A 16,614-nucleotide genomic window follows, 5' to 3' on the forward strand; every position below is an offset into this window, starting at 1 on the left:
TTAATGAATGTATAGAATGTACTGTGCATGTACTGGGCGAAATATAGTCCGATGGTTTGTTGTTGATGAGAAAAACCAGCCGCCATGACAATGCGATGACAATACACCACGTTGTAGTCCAAAGCATTGAGCTCATTTCCCTGGCCCGACCATCGCTGGCCCCGGAAGTTTGATTTCCGGTTTCATCATCATAACGCGACGGCCTCGTCACCAGGTCCGCGACAAATCCGCGATTTCTTTGTAATTATTTTAAAACGGCGAATTAAACACATTAAACAAATAGCGGGTTTAGCGTATTAAGCAGGGCCTAATGTTGGATTAAACAATTTAAAGCCCTGAAAGTGTTAACGGTCTGTAACTCCGAGGGTGTACAAATGGAACCAAATGGACCGATCTACAAGCTCACAAGTCATCGCAATGTGATGGGTTGTGACCTTGTAGAATAGATCATCTATTTTTGTCATTTTTGCTTGACTGCCTGCCTGCAGACAGGTTTTCTGGCCCATGTTGCTTCAGACTTAACACATACAGTTTACAATAGTAATGATTACTAATGAACACTTCACAATCAATATAGGATTTTAAGGCTGACATCCTTTCAGGGTGCTTTCACAGAGGCATGTTTTACACCAACATGAGCAAAGCTAATGTCTTTTTAATCAGTGTAGGACTGCTGTATTTGAAGTCTTTGGGACATATACTTTCATGGAGGAATATATTTACACCAACTCATTCACACATCGTCCCTCAGGGTCCACATTCAAGTGCTTGGTAAAAGGCCTGAGCAGCTGGAGGCAGGTAGGGGAGCATGCTCATGAGGTCTTTGTGCTTCTCCTTCTTCACTGGCAGAGGACTTTCATATGCTCTGGGGTAGACCAAACTGAAGGAGGGAGCTGGAGGAGGTTGTCCTTTGCGTGGCTTTGTGATGAGCCATGACTGCCAAGGCTCGTACAGGCTGTGGGTCTGCTTGGTGTGGATATTCCATGGGTCAGCAGCTGGAAATGCAAAACACAACATAAAAATGTGTTAATTCCTACTGTGACAAGTGATTATTTCATTCAGTACTTCTATGACAGGAGCTATTTTAAGGTGATAGTAGGATCTGAATAATACCTGTAACTTTAAAGCACATTTGAGATTCGATTTGCAGGCCATCTGGTTTATTGAGTACGGAATCCGGGAGAAGTCTGAAGTCTTCACTATTCATCTGCAATACTCTAAAGGGATTCTGCCCCTTTGACTGCAAGATCATCTCTGTAACATCGTCAGGTGTGTGAAGTCTAGACACCTTGCGTCTCTTCTCAATGATGGCAAAAGACCGGTCACAGGGCAGGAAAGAGTGCCCAGACACCATGAACTTTTGCTCCATCTCAGTGAAGAAGCCCATGGATATTAGAAGAGACATCAGATTCAGCATTCTCCAGTTTTGCCCACAGTATCGGTCACTGTAGATGATAAGCCTTCGTTCCTTAGGTTTCACCAGGGGAGTGAAGGAAGACTGCACCCACTTCTGCAGACAGCTTGCTACCTCAACAGAGCCTCGGTGGGCAATCCCCTCATGCCAGACACACATGGTTGGGCTATCTTCAGTTCCCAAATCATAAATACATAGATTATAGTTTGCAAACTGATGTTGATAATAAACATTGGAATGTGTCAGATTTGGCGTAAATACAACCCCTTGCATATCTACACATACAACATGGCAGTCAGTGTTTGCTTTAGCCCATTCTTTATCAATCTCCAGCTGGGTGTAGGCCTTCTCTGCTTTTTGATGATGAAGTTCACCCTCATTAGAAATCTTCTTCCTTTCTTCATCTGATGATGCTGCTGCAAGCTTGGCAAAGTAGCCATCACACTTGGCACATGTGTCACTTCTTGGCTGGCCAAAACGCAGGTCCTCCTGTTTGAAGATGACTCTGTACAACCAGAACTTTGCTGGGGACATTGGGTTCTTTTCTTTATACAATCTGTACATATGCAGAATATTAAGATCTGCGCTCAGATATTCTCCATCTACAGTTCCCTTCATACGAGTGTAGTGGCTCAGTTCCCGTGGAAAAGAGAGGATATGTTCCCTTATCCCCGCTGTTACTGCAGGATGAATGCGGTGTGGTCTGTAAAACAAGTGAAATAAAAAAAGATTAGATCATGCTACCAGCTTAGAAGCTAAACTAGAATGTAGCACCAATAACCACACAAGGTAAGACTATAAAACAAATCATGCCAATAAGATGGCAATAAAAAAATCAAATAAACATATTAGATATTTTAACACAGCTGGATAAATAGTAATATTAACCCTGACAAAATGTCGGTCAGCAGCACCCAGCAACGCAAACAAACAAAACTAGTCATTATAGAGGGACAGGTCGGGTGCACACGCAGATCCGACACAGAAGCGCGGGGACATGCGATGCGATGCGAAAATGCGATGGTCCGACATGCGCTGCTGAGGCTGCTCCTGTGCTTGCGGTTATGGTTAGGTTAGGGATTGAGGTTTCGTATCAATAGTATGTCGGAACTAAAGCCTGTACCCGACAGGTCTCCGCCAAGTCAGGTATAGCAGTGTGTCAAAAAAAGGACGGGCGGACAAACTTTGGAAGTCAATCTTAGCATCCTATGGAATCCAGGGAGTGTGTGTGCAGTTTCGCTGCCACCAAGCAAGCCAATATGGTGCCGGAGATCAACTGTTTACAGACAGACAGAGTTCACTCCTGCAAACTTTGGAAGACAATCTTAGCCAATCAGGATGGAATATGAAAAATCTGAAAGACCTGTTTCGTTTAATGACGATAGAGACGATATACTGTTTACCGATTTGCGTGACTTTTTGACAACATCGGAGTACGGTCCAAACATTTGGACAGTAGGTCCCTCTGGTGCTATAACAGGCCCATGTGAAACATTTGGGGCAGAGGTTCTACTCTGGCATCCAGGGAGTGTGTGCACACAGTTTCACTGCCATCAAGCCAACGGTGCCTAACTGAAACGCAATTACCTATTGCTATGCTTTCCTCTTAAATCCTCAAGAGGAGAGCTCGCCTTTGCTGCTTGTCCTTGATTCTCTTGTCCTTCTCCCTGCTCTGGGGAAGCTGGACTCTTTGCCTGAGAGCCTAATTTTAACTGAATCACCTGTACAAAAATATAGAGAATCTGAGCTCAGCTGTATTTGGAAAATGTCTACAGCATTGTATTGGCACATAGGAAAATGCAAAATGAGACAAACCTGAATGCGACTGTTGGTGATCTGATACACAGACATGAATGTTGGTTTACAGACATTCAGTCTCTCCCCTCTCTGCTGCAGATGGTATTTGAAAGTGAAAGTTCTTTTGGGCTCAGTCACATCGGGGTTCCGGATCCGTCTACGTTCCACCTTGTGCTGAAATAAACAAATACATAAATAAATTGTATAAAAAAGTTATATTACATTGTTTACCTATATGGAAAGAGCGTAGTGAGTTGTGACACCGAGTTAAGACTCTGCAGTGGTGAGATGGTGTTTAGCTATATAAACACAGTAGCGTGGTGGGTTTTTTACCACTATAAAAACACACTGCATTAGTGTGGTGGTGTTTACCTATAGTTGTTTGAAAACCATGTACCTTACCTGTTCTAAACCTGAAAGAATGACGTCTTGCTGTTTCTCATATGGAACTGCATAGAACTCTGTGAACAGCTGCAGCTTTCTCTCCTCAGTCAACTTGCCACATTCCCTTACACAGGTATCAGCACACACTTTACCCTATTGCAAAACCCAAAGTTTAGTTTGCGTCATAACTCATAACAGTATGGATTTAGCCCTGGTCCAGGGTCGCTGACGCACTGGACCTGGGCTACAGTAGTTTGGTTTATGGCCCAAGTAACGTTGTTAAAGAATGTGACGACGCTCTGAGCCGTTTAATCACAGACTAGACTATATATGCACTGTGTAGTTAGCCCCTTTCGGGACACTAGTATACCTTTTCTGTATTCGGGACGTCCCAAATACAGAAAGGGTAAACTGGGTTCGGGGTAGTGTACAATTAGTAATAACGAACACATTTTGAACAGCTACCACGTTCTGTCTGACAACACTAATGTTCAAACGTTACACACTAATGTATTATATCTATCTATATAAAAACTCTAGGTTATTCCATTTCCACGTACCTTTTTCGGTGGGCTTTTGCCTTCTTTTTCCACCCCTTTTCTGTTCGTGTATGGTTTGCCAGCGTTCCTTAACGCCTTGCATTTACTGTCCTTCCATTCACTCATATCTCGTTTTCTTTTTTTCCCTAAATTACTTATTTTTACATCTGCTGCAGACATGTACACGGTTTGTGAGTCCATTTTAGATCGTGGAGATGTGTTTTTTACACGGCGCGTTGAAAAAAGTGCAATGTTGTGGAGCGTAGTCTCTGGACGCTACGGAATCTCCGAAAATGTAAACAGACGACGTCGTCGACGTTGCTTCCGCATTCAACGTAGAGGTCGCAGAAGAGCGTGATGATGTCATCGTTTTTTGTTTGTTTTTTGGGGCCTATGTCCAGCTTTTGTGTGTGTGTGTGTGTGTGTGTGTGTGTGTGTGTGTGTGTGTAACCCAAATTTTGTCCTAACACAAACATTAAATGCCATTGACAATGAATGGACAAACATTGAAGATGAAGGTGAGGATGCAAATTTCGAATTGGCCAGAATGAGATGATGTATGATGATTAGAGCGCCCCTCACTTAACGGGTGTGATTATTATTTGGGTTTTTTTTCATGGCCAAACGGTTTTTCGTCACAGACTGACTGTCTGATATGTATTTATGTTTAATCATGTCGAAATGTAATAATTTAATAAAAAAATAATACTGTGTGTGGTGACCCACATGCGGTGACTCACATGCCAAGCAATGTCGCAAACCATATGTAGTTTGAAGGTAAAGGGGAAACGCCAGGGCCAGCACTCTGTCTCGCTGTTTCCTACACCACTCCACATTAACCCTGCTAGTCATGCTAGATACATTGAATATGAAGGACCCCAATTGAAACAAGGCAGGCTTTCTTGGGTTTTAAATCCTCTTAGCAGTCTAGACCTTGTATTTACTGTGCTTTCTTTTCCTGAACATTTTTAATAAAGTATTCAATCAATCAATCAGGCATCCCTATTTGGGTAATCTTAAAAAAATTATCTTTTTCAAAATGAAAAAAATTGTGATAATAGAATATCCACAAGCACATGTGTCACAATGCAATGCTTTATGAGCTTTATGAGTTACAGTATGAGTATATAGTGTCCTCTGTTTTTAGTTAGTTAGTTAGTTAGTTAGTTAGTTAGTTTTACTAAACAAATCCTGGGTAAAAGTGTATTGCGGTATGTGCAAAATTACAAACAATGTAACATTTTCAGCTGATTAGACATTGATTGATGTTATTGTTCCTGCTTAGGTGGTCGGACACTGCAGATTCTGAGGGCCAAGATATCTGATGGAGGGAAGTACAGCTGCGTCGCCATGAACCCAGCAGGAGAGACTCGCAAGCTCATCTACCTCACTGTGTTTGGTCAGTCCCCGCATTCAGCACTCAAAGCTCACTAGTATACACAATCATGAGTGCTTCATAACAAGTGACAGAAAGATACACAAGATGACACCACCTGTCCATTGAACTCAATGGATGAGGGCCATGTTGTAAGATTGCTCCTTCTCCATAGTCAAAATGAGTGATACAGTATTATAGAGACATATGATTGATTGATTGATTGATTGATTGATTGATTGATTCATTCATTCATTCATTCATTCATTCATTCATTGATCAATTATTGACAGAAATACATGAACATAATATATGTCAAAAGGATAAAACACAGTAAAGCTTGAGATTTCCATTGTTATCCTTTGATTGTAATTGTGTGGAACCAAGTATTGAGTACCAAACATTCGGGGATAGTAAAGACAGAGAGAAATACAATCAGTAATAATTACTATTTATTTATTTAATACAATTTTCAATGTACACGATAATAACACAAACATCAAGGGTCTATGCCTATAGAACCTGGCTGCTACAGCTCAGTTAGTATCAGTCACCATAAAAAAGGTTGGGTGTTTTCGATGAATGTATCATGGTTAAAATGGAGTTTGAAGTTACAATGGGTTTGTATAGGAAGGGGCTGTGGCAGCTAAGATGAATATCTAATATCTAAATACTGAATCAAGTAACATAAAAACTGTCTGAGGTGTTCACATAAGACTGAGTAGATGATGAAATGACCAAAAGTTTTTTTGAAAGTGAAATATCCCTTTAAGGTTTATAATTTGGTCCAGAATTGAGAATGCATTAGTCAACTATTATCTGCTTTGTGTATTCTCTACCATAATACACACTCCAGTACTGTATCCTTTCTTCCAATCTGGGTCTCCCATTTCCTATCTCACTTCACTCCCGTTTCCGTCCATTGGCCGCATCTCCTCTGCTCGCCCCCACTCTTCCTTTGACAATCTATCTGTCCTTGTCCTCATCCACTCCATCAGTTCCTCCCAGTATTCGGGACAGCAGTGGGGACTCCCCTGTGGTGGTGAGTGTGCGCACCGGGAACTCTGTGACTCTGGAATGTGAGTCCAACGCTGTACCCCCTCCCACCATCACCTGGTACAAGAACGGCAGGGCAGTGACTGAGTCTGCCAATCTGCGCATCCTGGCAGAGGGGCAAATGTTAGAGATTAAAGGGGCAGAGGTGAGAGATGGATGGATGGTACAGTATCTGCTCTCATTTTATTTATATATTTTAAAGCATACCTTGTTTCCAAACAAACATACATATTGGTAATGTAGTGAGAGCACATAGTATGTGTTCTCACTACATTACCAATATGTTTGTTTGGCAGTATGTGCTACATTCTGTATTGTACATGTACAGAATAACTGTGCACACACTGTGCACAATAAGTAAGAATAATACTGCACAGTGCACAAGATATGGGAGAAACACTCCACCATTACTTTTCACAATGGCATTCATCCCTTGCTGCAAAAGTCATACACAAAACCAATGCATTTACTGTGATTTCTAGGTGTCCGATACAGGCCAATATGTGTGTAAGGCCACCAACGTTGCTGGTCAGGTGGACAAAAACTTCCACCTCAATATATATGGTAAGTTTGGTTAAATAAAATAAAACCTACTGTATGCAGTTTGAATGAGAGATCAGCATGTTATTCCCATCACTTTCTGTAAGCAAAATACATGGTCTCTCTTTCTCCCCCCCTTCTCAGTGCCTCCTAGTATAGATGGCCCATCAGAGGAGCGGGTTATTGAAATCATCAGTAACCCAGTCACCTTCGTCTGTGACGCCACAGGCATCCCTCCTCCCAGACTCACCTGGCTGAAGAATGGACATACCATAGGTGAGTCTGGATGGTCGAGGCTCTGTTAGTGTTAGCATTATAAAATGTCAGCTGATCAATCTTAAAAATGTGTAATTTATCATTTGGGATAGAATCTGATTTAGAATATATTTGTGTATGGCTTGTTACTTTGAGTTTACATAACTAATAATTACTTTGAATGTATCAGTATGTTTCCTTATTTTTCAGTGTAGAAAATATGGATTTTGTCATAATGGGCTTTAATACTATGCATCCTACATTTGTATTTGACTGTACTGTCTCCTAGAGAATTCAGAGTCTCTGGAGCTGCACATCCTGTCAGGGGGCAGCAAGCTGCAGCTCGCCCGCTCGCAGCTTTCAGACAGTGGCACTTACACGTGTGTCGCTTCCAATGTGGAGGGCAAGGCACGCAAGAGCTATCACCTCACCATACAAGGTGAACTCACAATCTACTTTGAACCCATAGTCAACAATAGCTCACACTGATGTATTTTGTGTTTGTTTGTTTGTTTGTTTGTTTGTTTGTTTGTTTGTTTTTTATAAGGACTCAAGCTAGTTCACCTCCATGCAAGTTGTGTTCAAAGATTAATCCAGTGCAGCGATAGTTCATTACGACATGGAAGGCTGGAGGTTTCATCATATCTATTTTCTCCGGACCCCCCTTCATTCATTCTACAGTTTCATTCAACAGTTAAATTAATTTTATGCTCTTTTAAATCTGCTCTCCACGTCAACTCTCTTAATTCTCATTCGCTACAAGCTATCTCTTTCACACCCACATTCCCTCAGTGCAAATCTGGCGGTTGATTATCTTTGCCCATGAAGCTTTCAGAAGGTTTTCCTTCCATGACCATCATCATCCATCATCATTCCATCATCTCTAAATATGAATTTAAGCACATGCTACTTCTGTCACATGTGTGTTAGGCAGTTCCCTGCTCATTCTGGGGGTTGTTGTGCTATCAGATTCTGTGTCTTGTTGTACAGATAATCTGTCACATGAGCAGAGCCACACCGCCAAACTAAATGCAATAGCTTTGAAATAAATGGTTATGGTCAATCCTGAGCTGAAGAGTCTTAATGAACCCTGTGGATACAGTATGTTTTTGTCTTTATCTTTTCAAAATACATACTTTACAAATAGCTATTAGTCTTGTGTCACTGTCCCATCTCATTTTAGGTATTTTAATTTGACTTCAATATTTCAGTCTTAACACTAGTTCTCCTCTCTCAGTTCCTCCCAGTATCACTGGCTCAGAACTGTCGAGTGACACGGGAGTTCTGCTGAATGACAGCATCCAGCTGGTGTGCCGTGCCCAGGGGACCCCTCCCCCCAAAATCCAGTGGCTGAAGGACGGGGAGGTCATCAGCAGGACGAAGAGCAAAACTCTCAGGTAACGTTACAGTCAGGGAAGGGAAGAGTCTGGACAATATATAAGAAGGAAGAGACTGGAATCATGTCATAATACTCAAATTATCCGCAGAAATTACAGATCTATCATCTAAAAGCTCACAATGTGTCTCAATGCAACGCGGTTGTGAGCTTGTAGATGTGCTATGTTCGGAGAAGAGATTTGGTGTTGTAGAGGGAAAAACAGGGGATCAAGTATAGACTCCTGGCTAGGGTTCCCAACCGTCCCGTAAAATACGGGAACGTACCGTGTTTGGCAACTAAAAGATCTCTCCCGTAATGAACTGACACGGGACGCACTTTGTCCCGTATTTCGGGGTTGGAGGAAGAATGACAGCACGTTATGGTGATTCTCAGTCACTCACTCACATGCGGAGTGTGGACACACACACATACACACACAAGCAGAAGGGGCAGCTATCTGAGCTATGGGAACAGGAGCAAGACACTGGAACCTGGTGTCTAGAAAAGCACTAGGCACAGCTCATTGGTTAGTACTCTTCATAGGCATGCAGCAGAGCCAATCACTATGCAGTATCGTATCTTAGCAACCATTTCACCCACCCCGTGCATCTCTGGTCCACAACATTGGCAACAAACACAAATGGATGCTGTTGTCCTAGCCCTGGGGGACTCCGGTCAATGATATATTTATTTATATACTGTAGTGTACTGTAGGGTTTAAGTGGTTAATAGGAAAAGTTGTTGATCAGAAAGAATGATGGGCAGAAAGAGAGAGACCTTGAGCTTAGAGAACATGTTGAAGATGTGATATTATTATTATTATTATTATTATTTATCACTGGTAACTTAATGGATGGCTCCTGTTTCCTTGGTGTAGGATCAGTCCCAATGGCAGCACCCTGACCATATCAAGAGCTCATACTTCAGACAGTGGAAAGTACACCTGTGTGGCTACTAACACAGCTGGAGAGGAGGATAGGATTTTCAACCTCAACGTGTATGGTGGGTTCAACGTTTTCGCTTTGTAGTGATTGGGTGGATTATCCCACTTATAACATGAGCTGACAATGATGAAAATCCATGTTGTGTTGAATGTTAGCTTGTAGCTAATTTCAGCCGTTAGTAATCAGAATAGATTTTTCTCTGTGGCCATAAATACTGTATATAAAGTATACTGTAAATATTTCACTACTGTATTACAACATACGGTATAATTAATCAATATTACACTCAAGGGTGTGCTTTGTGGGCGAGTTCCTGCAGCATCGCAGGCGTGCATTCATGACGGTAAAGCACACCCTCGAGTGTAATATTGCAATTATACAACAGTTACCCTTAAAACTAAGATATTCGCTAAAAAAACTGGATTTTTTTTAATGACAGATGTAGCCACTACGACCACAAATGTCCCAAGAAACTCGCTAGCCTAGCAACCTGCAATCCAGTCGGCTGCGCTCTGGGAGAACAGAGCAGCTGATTTCTATGTTTCGATTAGTTGTTCCATTACACTCGTTTAAGCACGGCTAGAAGGTTGTTTCAGCCAATCAGATTTCTTCCTCGAAACTACCTGTTGTATAATTTATCATTTCATGTGCTCTCCATACTCTGTAGTGCCTCCTGTGATAGAAGGTAACAGTGAGAAGGCAGATCAGTTGACCACTGTTTTGGACAGTTCAATCAACATTGAGTGTGTGGCGACAGGCTCTCCTCCGCCCCAGCTCAACTGGCTGAGGAATGGCCTTCCACTGCCGGTCTCTTCCCACCTACGACTGCTCTCCGCTGGACAGGTGCTCCGGTATGAAAGGGTTGTGGCAGACATACAATAAGATGATCATTGAGTTGCATTATATGTGCCTCATTGTGGAAAATCATGGAATATAAAAAAAACAGTTTACACAGATGCTGACATTGGACATCATAATAGTGTTTTGTGTGTCAAAAGGCTAATGTATCAGGGTATGTTGTGTAATTTTCCATCTATCAGAATAACTCGAACCCAGGTGTCTGATGGGGGCGCGTATACCTGTGTGGCTTCGAACAGGGCAGGAGTAGACAATAAGCATTACAACCTACAGGTGCATGGTGAGTCTCAACAAGTTATATCACTTTCATGGATCTGAGGAACAAAATCAAATATAATGTGTGTAATAATGAAGTCAACTTCTATAATTAAGATGAACGTGTTTCCACTGACTACAGATTTATATTTGAAACGGACCAGATGTCCCAATTTATTTTCCCAATAATCTAATAACTGTCTAATGGCAATATTTTGGGTTATGACAGTCCCTCCCAGTCTAGATGGAGCAGGCAGCACAGAGGATGTGACGGTAGTGAGAGGGAATGTTGCCTCTCTGCTTTGTATCGCTGATGGGATGCCCACCCCCATCATGTCCTGGCTCAGAGAGGGGGAGACTCTGGCTGTTGACCCCCACTTCAGCCTCCTCAACCTGGGCACCACCATGCAGATCACCCGAGCCAAGGTCAACCATACTGGCCGCTACACATGCATGGCTAACAACACTGCAGGACAAGCTAGCCGCCACTTCAACCTCAAAGTGCTCGGTGAGAGAAAGGCCCAACTTATAATACATCGGACAATGCTGTCACACACCGTAAATAGACGGTCTATAATACACGACATGGGAATTTATAGATCTGCTATTTTCGATGTCATCTTATAATAAATTAGGCAAAGTTTACACAAAGGTCAGAATAATCCTGAAACTCAGAGGGAAACCAATGACAGACATTTAGAATGAATTAGTCTTGAAGTCAGTAAATCCATCCCCCTTCATTACAACGCTCTGTGGTGTCACAATGGGGGTGAAATGTTATTGTACATTTTGTCATTCAGACCCTCCACGCATCAACGGTTCCCGTGTACCGTCGGAGGTATCAGTGATTGTGAACCATGTTTTGGAGCTGCAGTGTGAGGCCTCAGGCATCCCTACGCCCAGCCTCACCTGGATGAAGGACGGACGGCCCCTCCCTCAGACAGACGGCATCCAGCTCCTCCGCGGAGGGGAAGTGCTCCGTGTGGCCTCTGCACAGGTCAGAGGAACCTGTCCTCATGGGACAGCTCTTTAATTCTTCTCTGTTTGTTTTTTTCCTACTGTGAATTTAATTTCAGCTTGTTTAAAGGTTTACGTTTTCTTTTAATCCGCGTCCTACATTATTTTCCCTTTTCTTCCACAGCTGGAGGACACTGGCAGATACACCTGTCTGGCCAACAGTCCTGCTGGGGACGATGACAAGGAGTTCCTGGTCAGAGTGCATGGTGGGTAATGTTGTCAAATACACTACAGCATGCGTTAACCATGCTGCATGAATACTGCACAGACTTGGGTGTTTGCTGTTGCATGCATTAGCAACACCACCCAAACATTTAACATGACTGTATGACTGAAATACCGTACAGTGTGCGGTATTTCATTTGAAATTGCCGGTTGGTTGTTTAGACAAAGGTCCTTAAAATTACTGATTGTAATATATTTCAATGCTGTTCTCCATCTTGTTGTGCTGTAACAGTTCCTCCTAATATTGCTGGTGAGAGCACACCACAGGATCTGTCAGTGCTGCAGAACAGACAGGTGACTCTGGAGTGTAAATCCGACGCTGTTCCACCTCCTACTCTCACCTGGCTTAAGGATGGACAACCCCTTCAGGTGAATAAGAGATATTTTACTTCTCAAATACTAGCAACATATGTAATGATTGTAATGAACATTCCTTTGTTTTGTGTGTGTGTGTGTGTGTGTGTGTGTGTGTGTGTGTGTGTGTGTGTGTGTGTGTGTGTGTGTGTGTGCGTGTGCGTGTGCAGGCCACAGCTCGTGTGCGTGTTCTGTCCAGCGGACGTTACCTGCAGATCAACATGGCTGAGCTGAGTGACGGGGCTCAGTACACATGTGTAGCGAGCAACATCGCCGGAAAAACCACTCGACAATTTAACCTGGCTGTCAACGGTAGGTTAATCAGATTACACTAGAGATACTGTTGATATACCATAGAAGGATTGTGCACAAGAACAGGAACAGAAATGTGTGTGTTTTCTGGTCCCCGTAGTGGCCCCTACCATCCGGGAAGGTCCTCTGGCTGTGTCTGTGCACATAAACAAGCCAGTGGTGTTGGAGTGTATAGTTAGTGGTGTCCCCCTGCCTCGCGTCACCTGGAGGAAACACGGGGCTGTACTGTCAGGAAGCAACCCCAGGTCAGGCTGCATTATTATCTACATTGCTATATGATTATGTGTGAATGATGTGTGTCTGAAGGAGGTTCCTATTGTGTGGTCCATAGTCAGCAGTGTATTGTTTGGCAGTGTATTAAAAATGCCTCTTAGTGAAGAGTTTCCTATGAGTACTTCCATGACAAGTAGGTCATCTAATCATGAAGGCATTGTTTTGTGTTTTGCAATTGTTGCTATTTATTTCCCAAAACAGCCATGCCATGGTTGCATCTTCCTCATATTGTATGAACACTGGTGCAGGTACACATTTGCAGAGGATGGATCTTTACACATCCACTCTGCCCAGGTGACCGATACAGGCCGCTACCTTTGCATGGCCACCAACCAGGCTGGAACACAGCGCAAGCGAGTGGATCTGCAAGTATATGGTGAGAAGAGTGCAGTGACTATATGAAACGCATATCCACCTGCATGTGCGTGTTGACAGCGTACGCTCACACACACACACGCACACAGTGACTGTTTTTTTTCTTCTCTTGCAGTGGCCCCCTCCATCGCTGAGGGTCGCAACAATGTAACTGTGACGGTGAACCTTTTGACCACCCTCTCCTGTGAGGCCACCGGCATCCCCAAACCCACCGTCACCTGGACGAAGAACGGCCGAGCCATGAATACAGACCAGAACCAGAATATGTACAGGTTGATCCAGGTTTTCTCTGTTACTTCAAGATCTTTTTACATTAGATCAGTGCTGCTCATATCAGCAGACAAAATGCCTTTATACAGTATTTGTACATAATGCAAGAAGGTCAAGAACCCAAATGTCATCAAAGGAAGTTTTACTTATTTTTCAGGTTACTTTCCTCGGGTTCTCTTGTGGTCATAGCGCCCACAGTGGAGGACACAGCAGTGTATGTGTGTGTGGTCTCTAACGATGCAGGGGAGGACTTCAGAGCCATTAACCTCACTGTACAAGGTCAGTGACACCCCTGGTACTTAATTGTTTATTTCTTTGACATATTGAAAACAGAAAGTTCAATTGGCAGTTGCATTTCCGAGAGCAACAGCTGTTTTGGGAGTGTTTATGTGGAATGAGTTGAAAAGTCTTACTAAAGGATGATAATCCATCCTGGAACAAAGTAAGTAATAACTGATGAAAATGCTTTTCTCTTCAAATTAACTGTATTCACTGGAGGTTGAATTTGAAATTGTGTTTCATCTATGTTCAGAAAGAACCTCCTAGCCAATATCATGCTCATTAGTAACTATTCCACAATCAATGGCTAAGATATAACAGCCGGGATTGTTGTAGACCCACAAGTGCGGACAAAGGCTTACAGTAAATGCAGTATGTGTCTGTTCCCTTTCATTTATTTAAAAACAAACATTTTCATCTGCTTTTCTGACTCCCATCATGCACCTTCTCAGTTCCTCCATCGATAGCAGACGAGGCTACAGAGCTTGTGGTGAACAGACTGTCCCCAGTGGTTATTGGCTGTACTGCGTCTGGGGTCCCAGAGCCTGTTCTCCACTGGAGCAAGGATGGCATGAAGCTGGCTATAGTGGGATCAGGATATAGCATCCTGCCCTCAGGTTAGAGTCATACATTGTAAAATCATGTTAAATATTAGAAGAAGTAATTGAGGTCTGCATGACATACATTAGCCTACTGGAGAACTGAAACTTATATGGGGATTATACAATATTATGAAATGTACAATTTATTACGGAGGTAAAATAAAACTTGAATCGTAATTGAATTGACTGCTATGGTCCATGTTTTTTGACCACTGTTGTTTAGACGTATTCATGTGCATGTATAATATATACACACTGTACATCATCAGTTGCGATGTCTTCTAATCTCCAGCAGTCCATGTTTTGAGTTTGATTACACCTGTACCATTCTCTTTAATATTCAGGTCCAATAGAAATCACATCAGCTGAGTTGAGTCATGCTGGACGCTACTCCTGCACGGCCAAGAACGCTGCAGGCTCTGCCCACCGGCATGTACAACTCACTGTACAGGGTAAGTAAGAAAGACACACTAGCTGCCCGAGTACAAAACTCTGATGCTGGCCTTCAAAGCAAAAAAAGGTATGCCACCCCCATAAGTCTGATCGGATCCTACAAACCCTCCCGCATGCTCAGATCAACCAAAGCAGGGAAGCTGGATCACTAAAAACACTGGGACAATAACGCTCCACACGTCCCAAACTCTTCTCCCTTCTGGCTCCAAAACTATGGAATGCACTTACTTCCCATTGAAATCAAGACTGCAGACTCACTCCCAATCTTCCGCCGTAGTCTGAAAACCCACCTCTTCAGATTCCATCTTAGCCCGTAGCACTTGCCCTAGCCTTGACGACCTTACAGGCGTATGCAAAGGATCAACCTATGTAACTTTGATAGCATTTTATGTAGACCTAGCACTCTATAGTGTATACACATAGTTTCATTATATAGATATTTCCCTGTTACGTTCTTAGGGGAGGCTACGTTTGATCCTATTTTTTATGTATTTGATGTGTTAACATGTTTTATTCTTGCTTACTGTAAATCGCTCTGGATTAAGAGCTAAATGCCTAAATTGTAAATTGTACAGTATCATTTTCATAGCCATCCTGGAACCCTTATCCCTTATCCCTAAACGTATTTTAGTTTTACTATTTTGAAAAACATTAAAATAGTTCAACTAGCCGATCTACATCTAGACATTGTGAGCTTACAAGTAGATCGGCTATTTGAACTATTTTAAAAGGTTTTTTTAAATAGTAAAAAAAAAAGGCAAATTAGTTTAGGAATAAGGGTTAAGGGGTGGCGCAAGATATAGCCCATAGTCTGAATGACTTGCTTTTTAGAATGTAAAGTTGTGGACATGGCTTGACTATGGTCTTAGACAGCGTTCTGTTCTAATTAGCTCAATCTTAACCACAAGACTTAAAAGTACAGTACAAACATTACTCAAATGTTGTTTTTGTTGTTGTTGTTGTTTTACTTATTGTTCTAATTACATCTCTCTTCCTCTACAACCCTCCTCAGAGATCCCAGCGATCCAGACCCATCCTCCCACTCTGGATGTGATCCTGAACAACCCCATCACTCTGCCATGCAGGGCCACAGGCTTCCCCAGACCCACCATCACCTGGCAGAAGGAGGGCTTCAACATTCACACTACAGGTATCAATGCTGTTGTCAGTGCTTCTGCTGTTGGTGGTGGTGGTGTTGTTGTTGTTGCCCACCCACCCACTCCAACACAGGTAAATAACAGGGAGTATCGCTGACTTCACTCTAGGAGGGGGTTTCACGGTGCTGCCTAATGGAGGACTGCAGATATCCAAGGCTTCTGTGTCTGACTCTGGAACGTACATGTGTGTGGCTCAGAATCCTGCTGGCACCGCCCTGGGAAAGACCAAGCTCAGAGTGCAGGGTAAGGCAGTGTTTTAAGCCTGAGTTATACTTATTTTCTCACTGGTGTCGCGTGCCGAAAACGAATACAGGCGATCACAATCTACAACACGATATCGCACACAACTAAGTATAAATGATGAAGCCTTACTACTGTATATTCACATAACACAATAGTCAAAATTGTATATTTACTGTAAGTGGCTGTTAATTTTGCATGATTTGCTTCCATGTGTCCGATGTTCCTTCATGTTCTGTACCTTGTTTTTGTTGTTCAATTT

The 16,614-nt window shown here is 42.7% G+C and overlaps 2 protein-coding genes across 2 annotated transcripts in view; one reads left to right on the forward strand and one right to left on the reverse strand.

Annotated features, from left to right (window-relative positions):
* Window positions 1–16,614, forward strand: part of hmcn1 (hemicentin 1) — a gene marked incomplete at its 5' end in the record, with an annotated part of 387,265 nt that overhangs the window by 353,367 nt on the left and 17,284 nt on the right. The window contains 22 exons of the mRNA XM_079505442.1: window positions 5,420–5,533; window positions 6,508–6,710; window positions 7,048–7,129; window positions 7,250–7,381; window positions 7,650–7,799; window positions 8,598–8,757; window positions 9,616–9,740; window positions 10,350–10,533; window positions 10,723–10,820; window positions 11,025–11,303; window positions 11,596–11,792; window positions 11,937–12,018; window positions 12,270–12,406; window positions 12,562–12,703; window positions 12,804–12,948; window positions 13,225–13,352; window positions 13,467–13,623; window positions 13,779–13,900; window positions 14,353–14,517; window positions 14,847–14,954; window positions 15,968–16,105; window positions 16,221–16,355. Coding sequence (XP_079361568.1) covers window positions 5,420–5,533; window positions 6,508–6,710; window positions 7,048–7,129; window positions 7,250–7,381; window positions 7,650–7,799; window positions 8,598–8,757; window positions 9,616–9,740; window positions 10,350–10,533; window positions 10,723–10,820; window positions 11,025–11,303; window positions 11,596–11,792; window positions 11,937–12,018; window positions 12,270–12,406; window positions 12,562–12,703; window positions 12,804–12,948; window positions 13,225–13,352; window positions 13,467–13,623; window positions 13,779–13,900; window positions 14,353–14,517; window positions 14,847–14,954; window positions 15,968–16,105; window positions 16,221–16,355 — 3,183 coding nt within the window. The remainder of the gene's footprint in view (window positions 1–5,419; window positions 5,534–6,507; window positions 6,711–7,047; window positions 7,130–7,249; window positions 7,382–7,649; window positions 7,800–8,597; window positions 8,758–9,615; window positions 9,741–10,349; window positions 10,534–10,722; window positions 10,821–11,024; window positions 11,304–11,595; window positions 11,793–11,936; window positions 12,019–12,269; window positions 12,407–12,561; window positions 12,704–12,803; window positions 12,949–13,224; window positions 13,353–13,466; window positions 13,624–13,778; window positions 13,901–14,352; window positions 14,518–14,846; window positions 14,955–15,967; window positions 16,106–16,220; window positions 16,356–16,614) is intronic.
* Window positions 585–4,401, reverse strand: LOC306926474 (uncharacterized protein). Its single transcript, XM_079505782.1, has 6 exons — window positions 4,156–4,401; window positions 3,614–3,748; window positions 3,230–3,385; window positions 3,002–3,135; window positions 1,114–2,117; window positions 585–995 (listed from the first exon to the last, which is right to left on the reverse strand). Exons 1-6 carry the CDS (start codon window positions 4,333–4,335, stop codon window positions 748–750), a joined length of 1,857 nt encoding a protein of 618 aa, XP_079361908.1. The 5' UTR covers window positions 4,336–4,401; the 3' UTR covers window positions 585–747.

Source organism: Electrona antarctica, assembly GCF_951216825.1.
Source record: "Electrona antarctica genome assembly, chromosome: 7".
Taxonomy (NCBI): Eukaryota; Metazoa; Chordata; class Actinopteri; order Myctophiformes; family Myctophidae; genus Electrona; species Electrona antarctica.

Coding starts and splice junctions, on each gene's coding strand:
- LOC306926474 (XM_079505782.1), bottom strand. CDS start 4,335: ATGGACTCACAAACCGTGTACATGTCTGCAGCAGATGTAAAAATAAGT. Junction 3,386..3,613: donor TTCTTTCAGGTTTAGAACAG/GTAAGGTACATG, acceptor TGTTTATTTCAG/CACAAGGTGGAACGTAGACG. Junction 3,136..3,229: donor TCACCAACAGTCGCATTCAG/GTTTGTCTCATT, acceptor ATTTTTGTACAG/GTGATTCAGTTAAAATTAGG.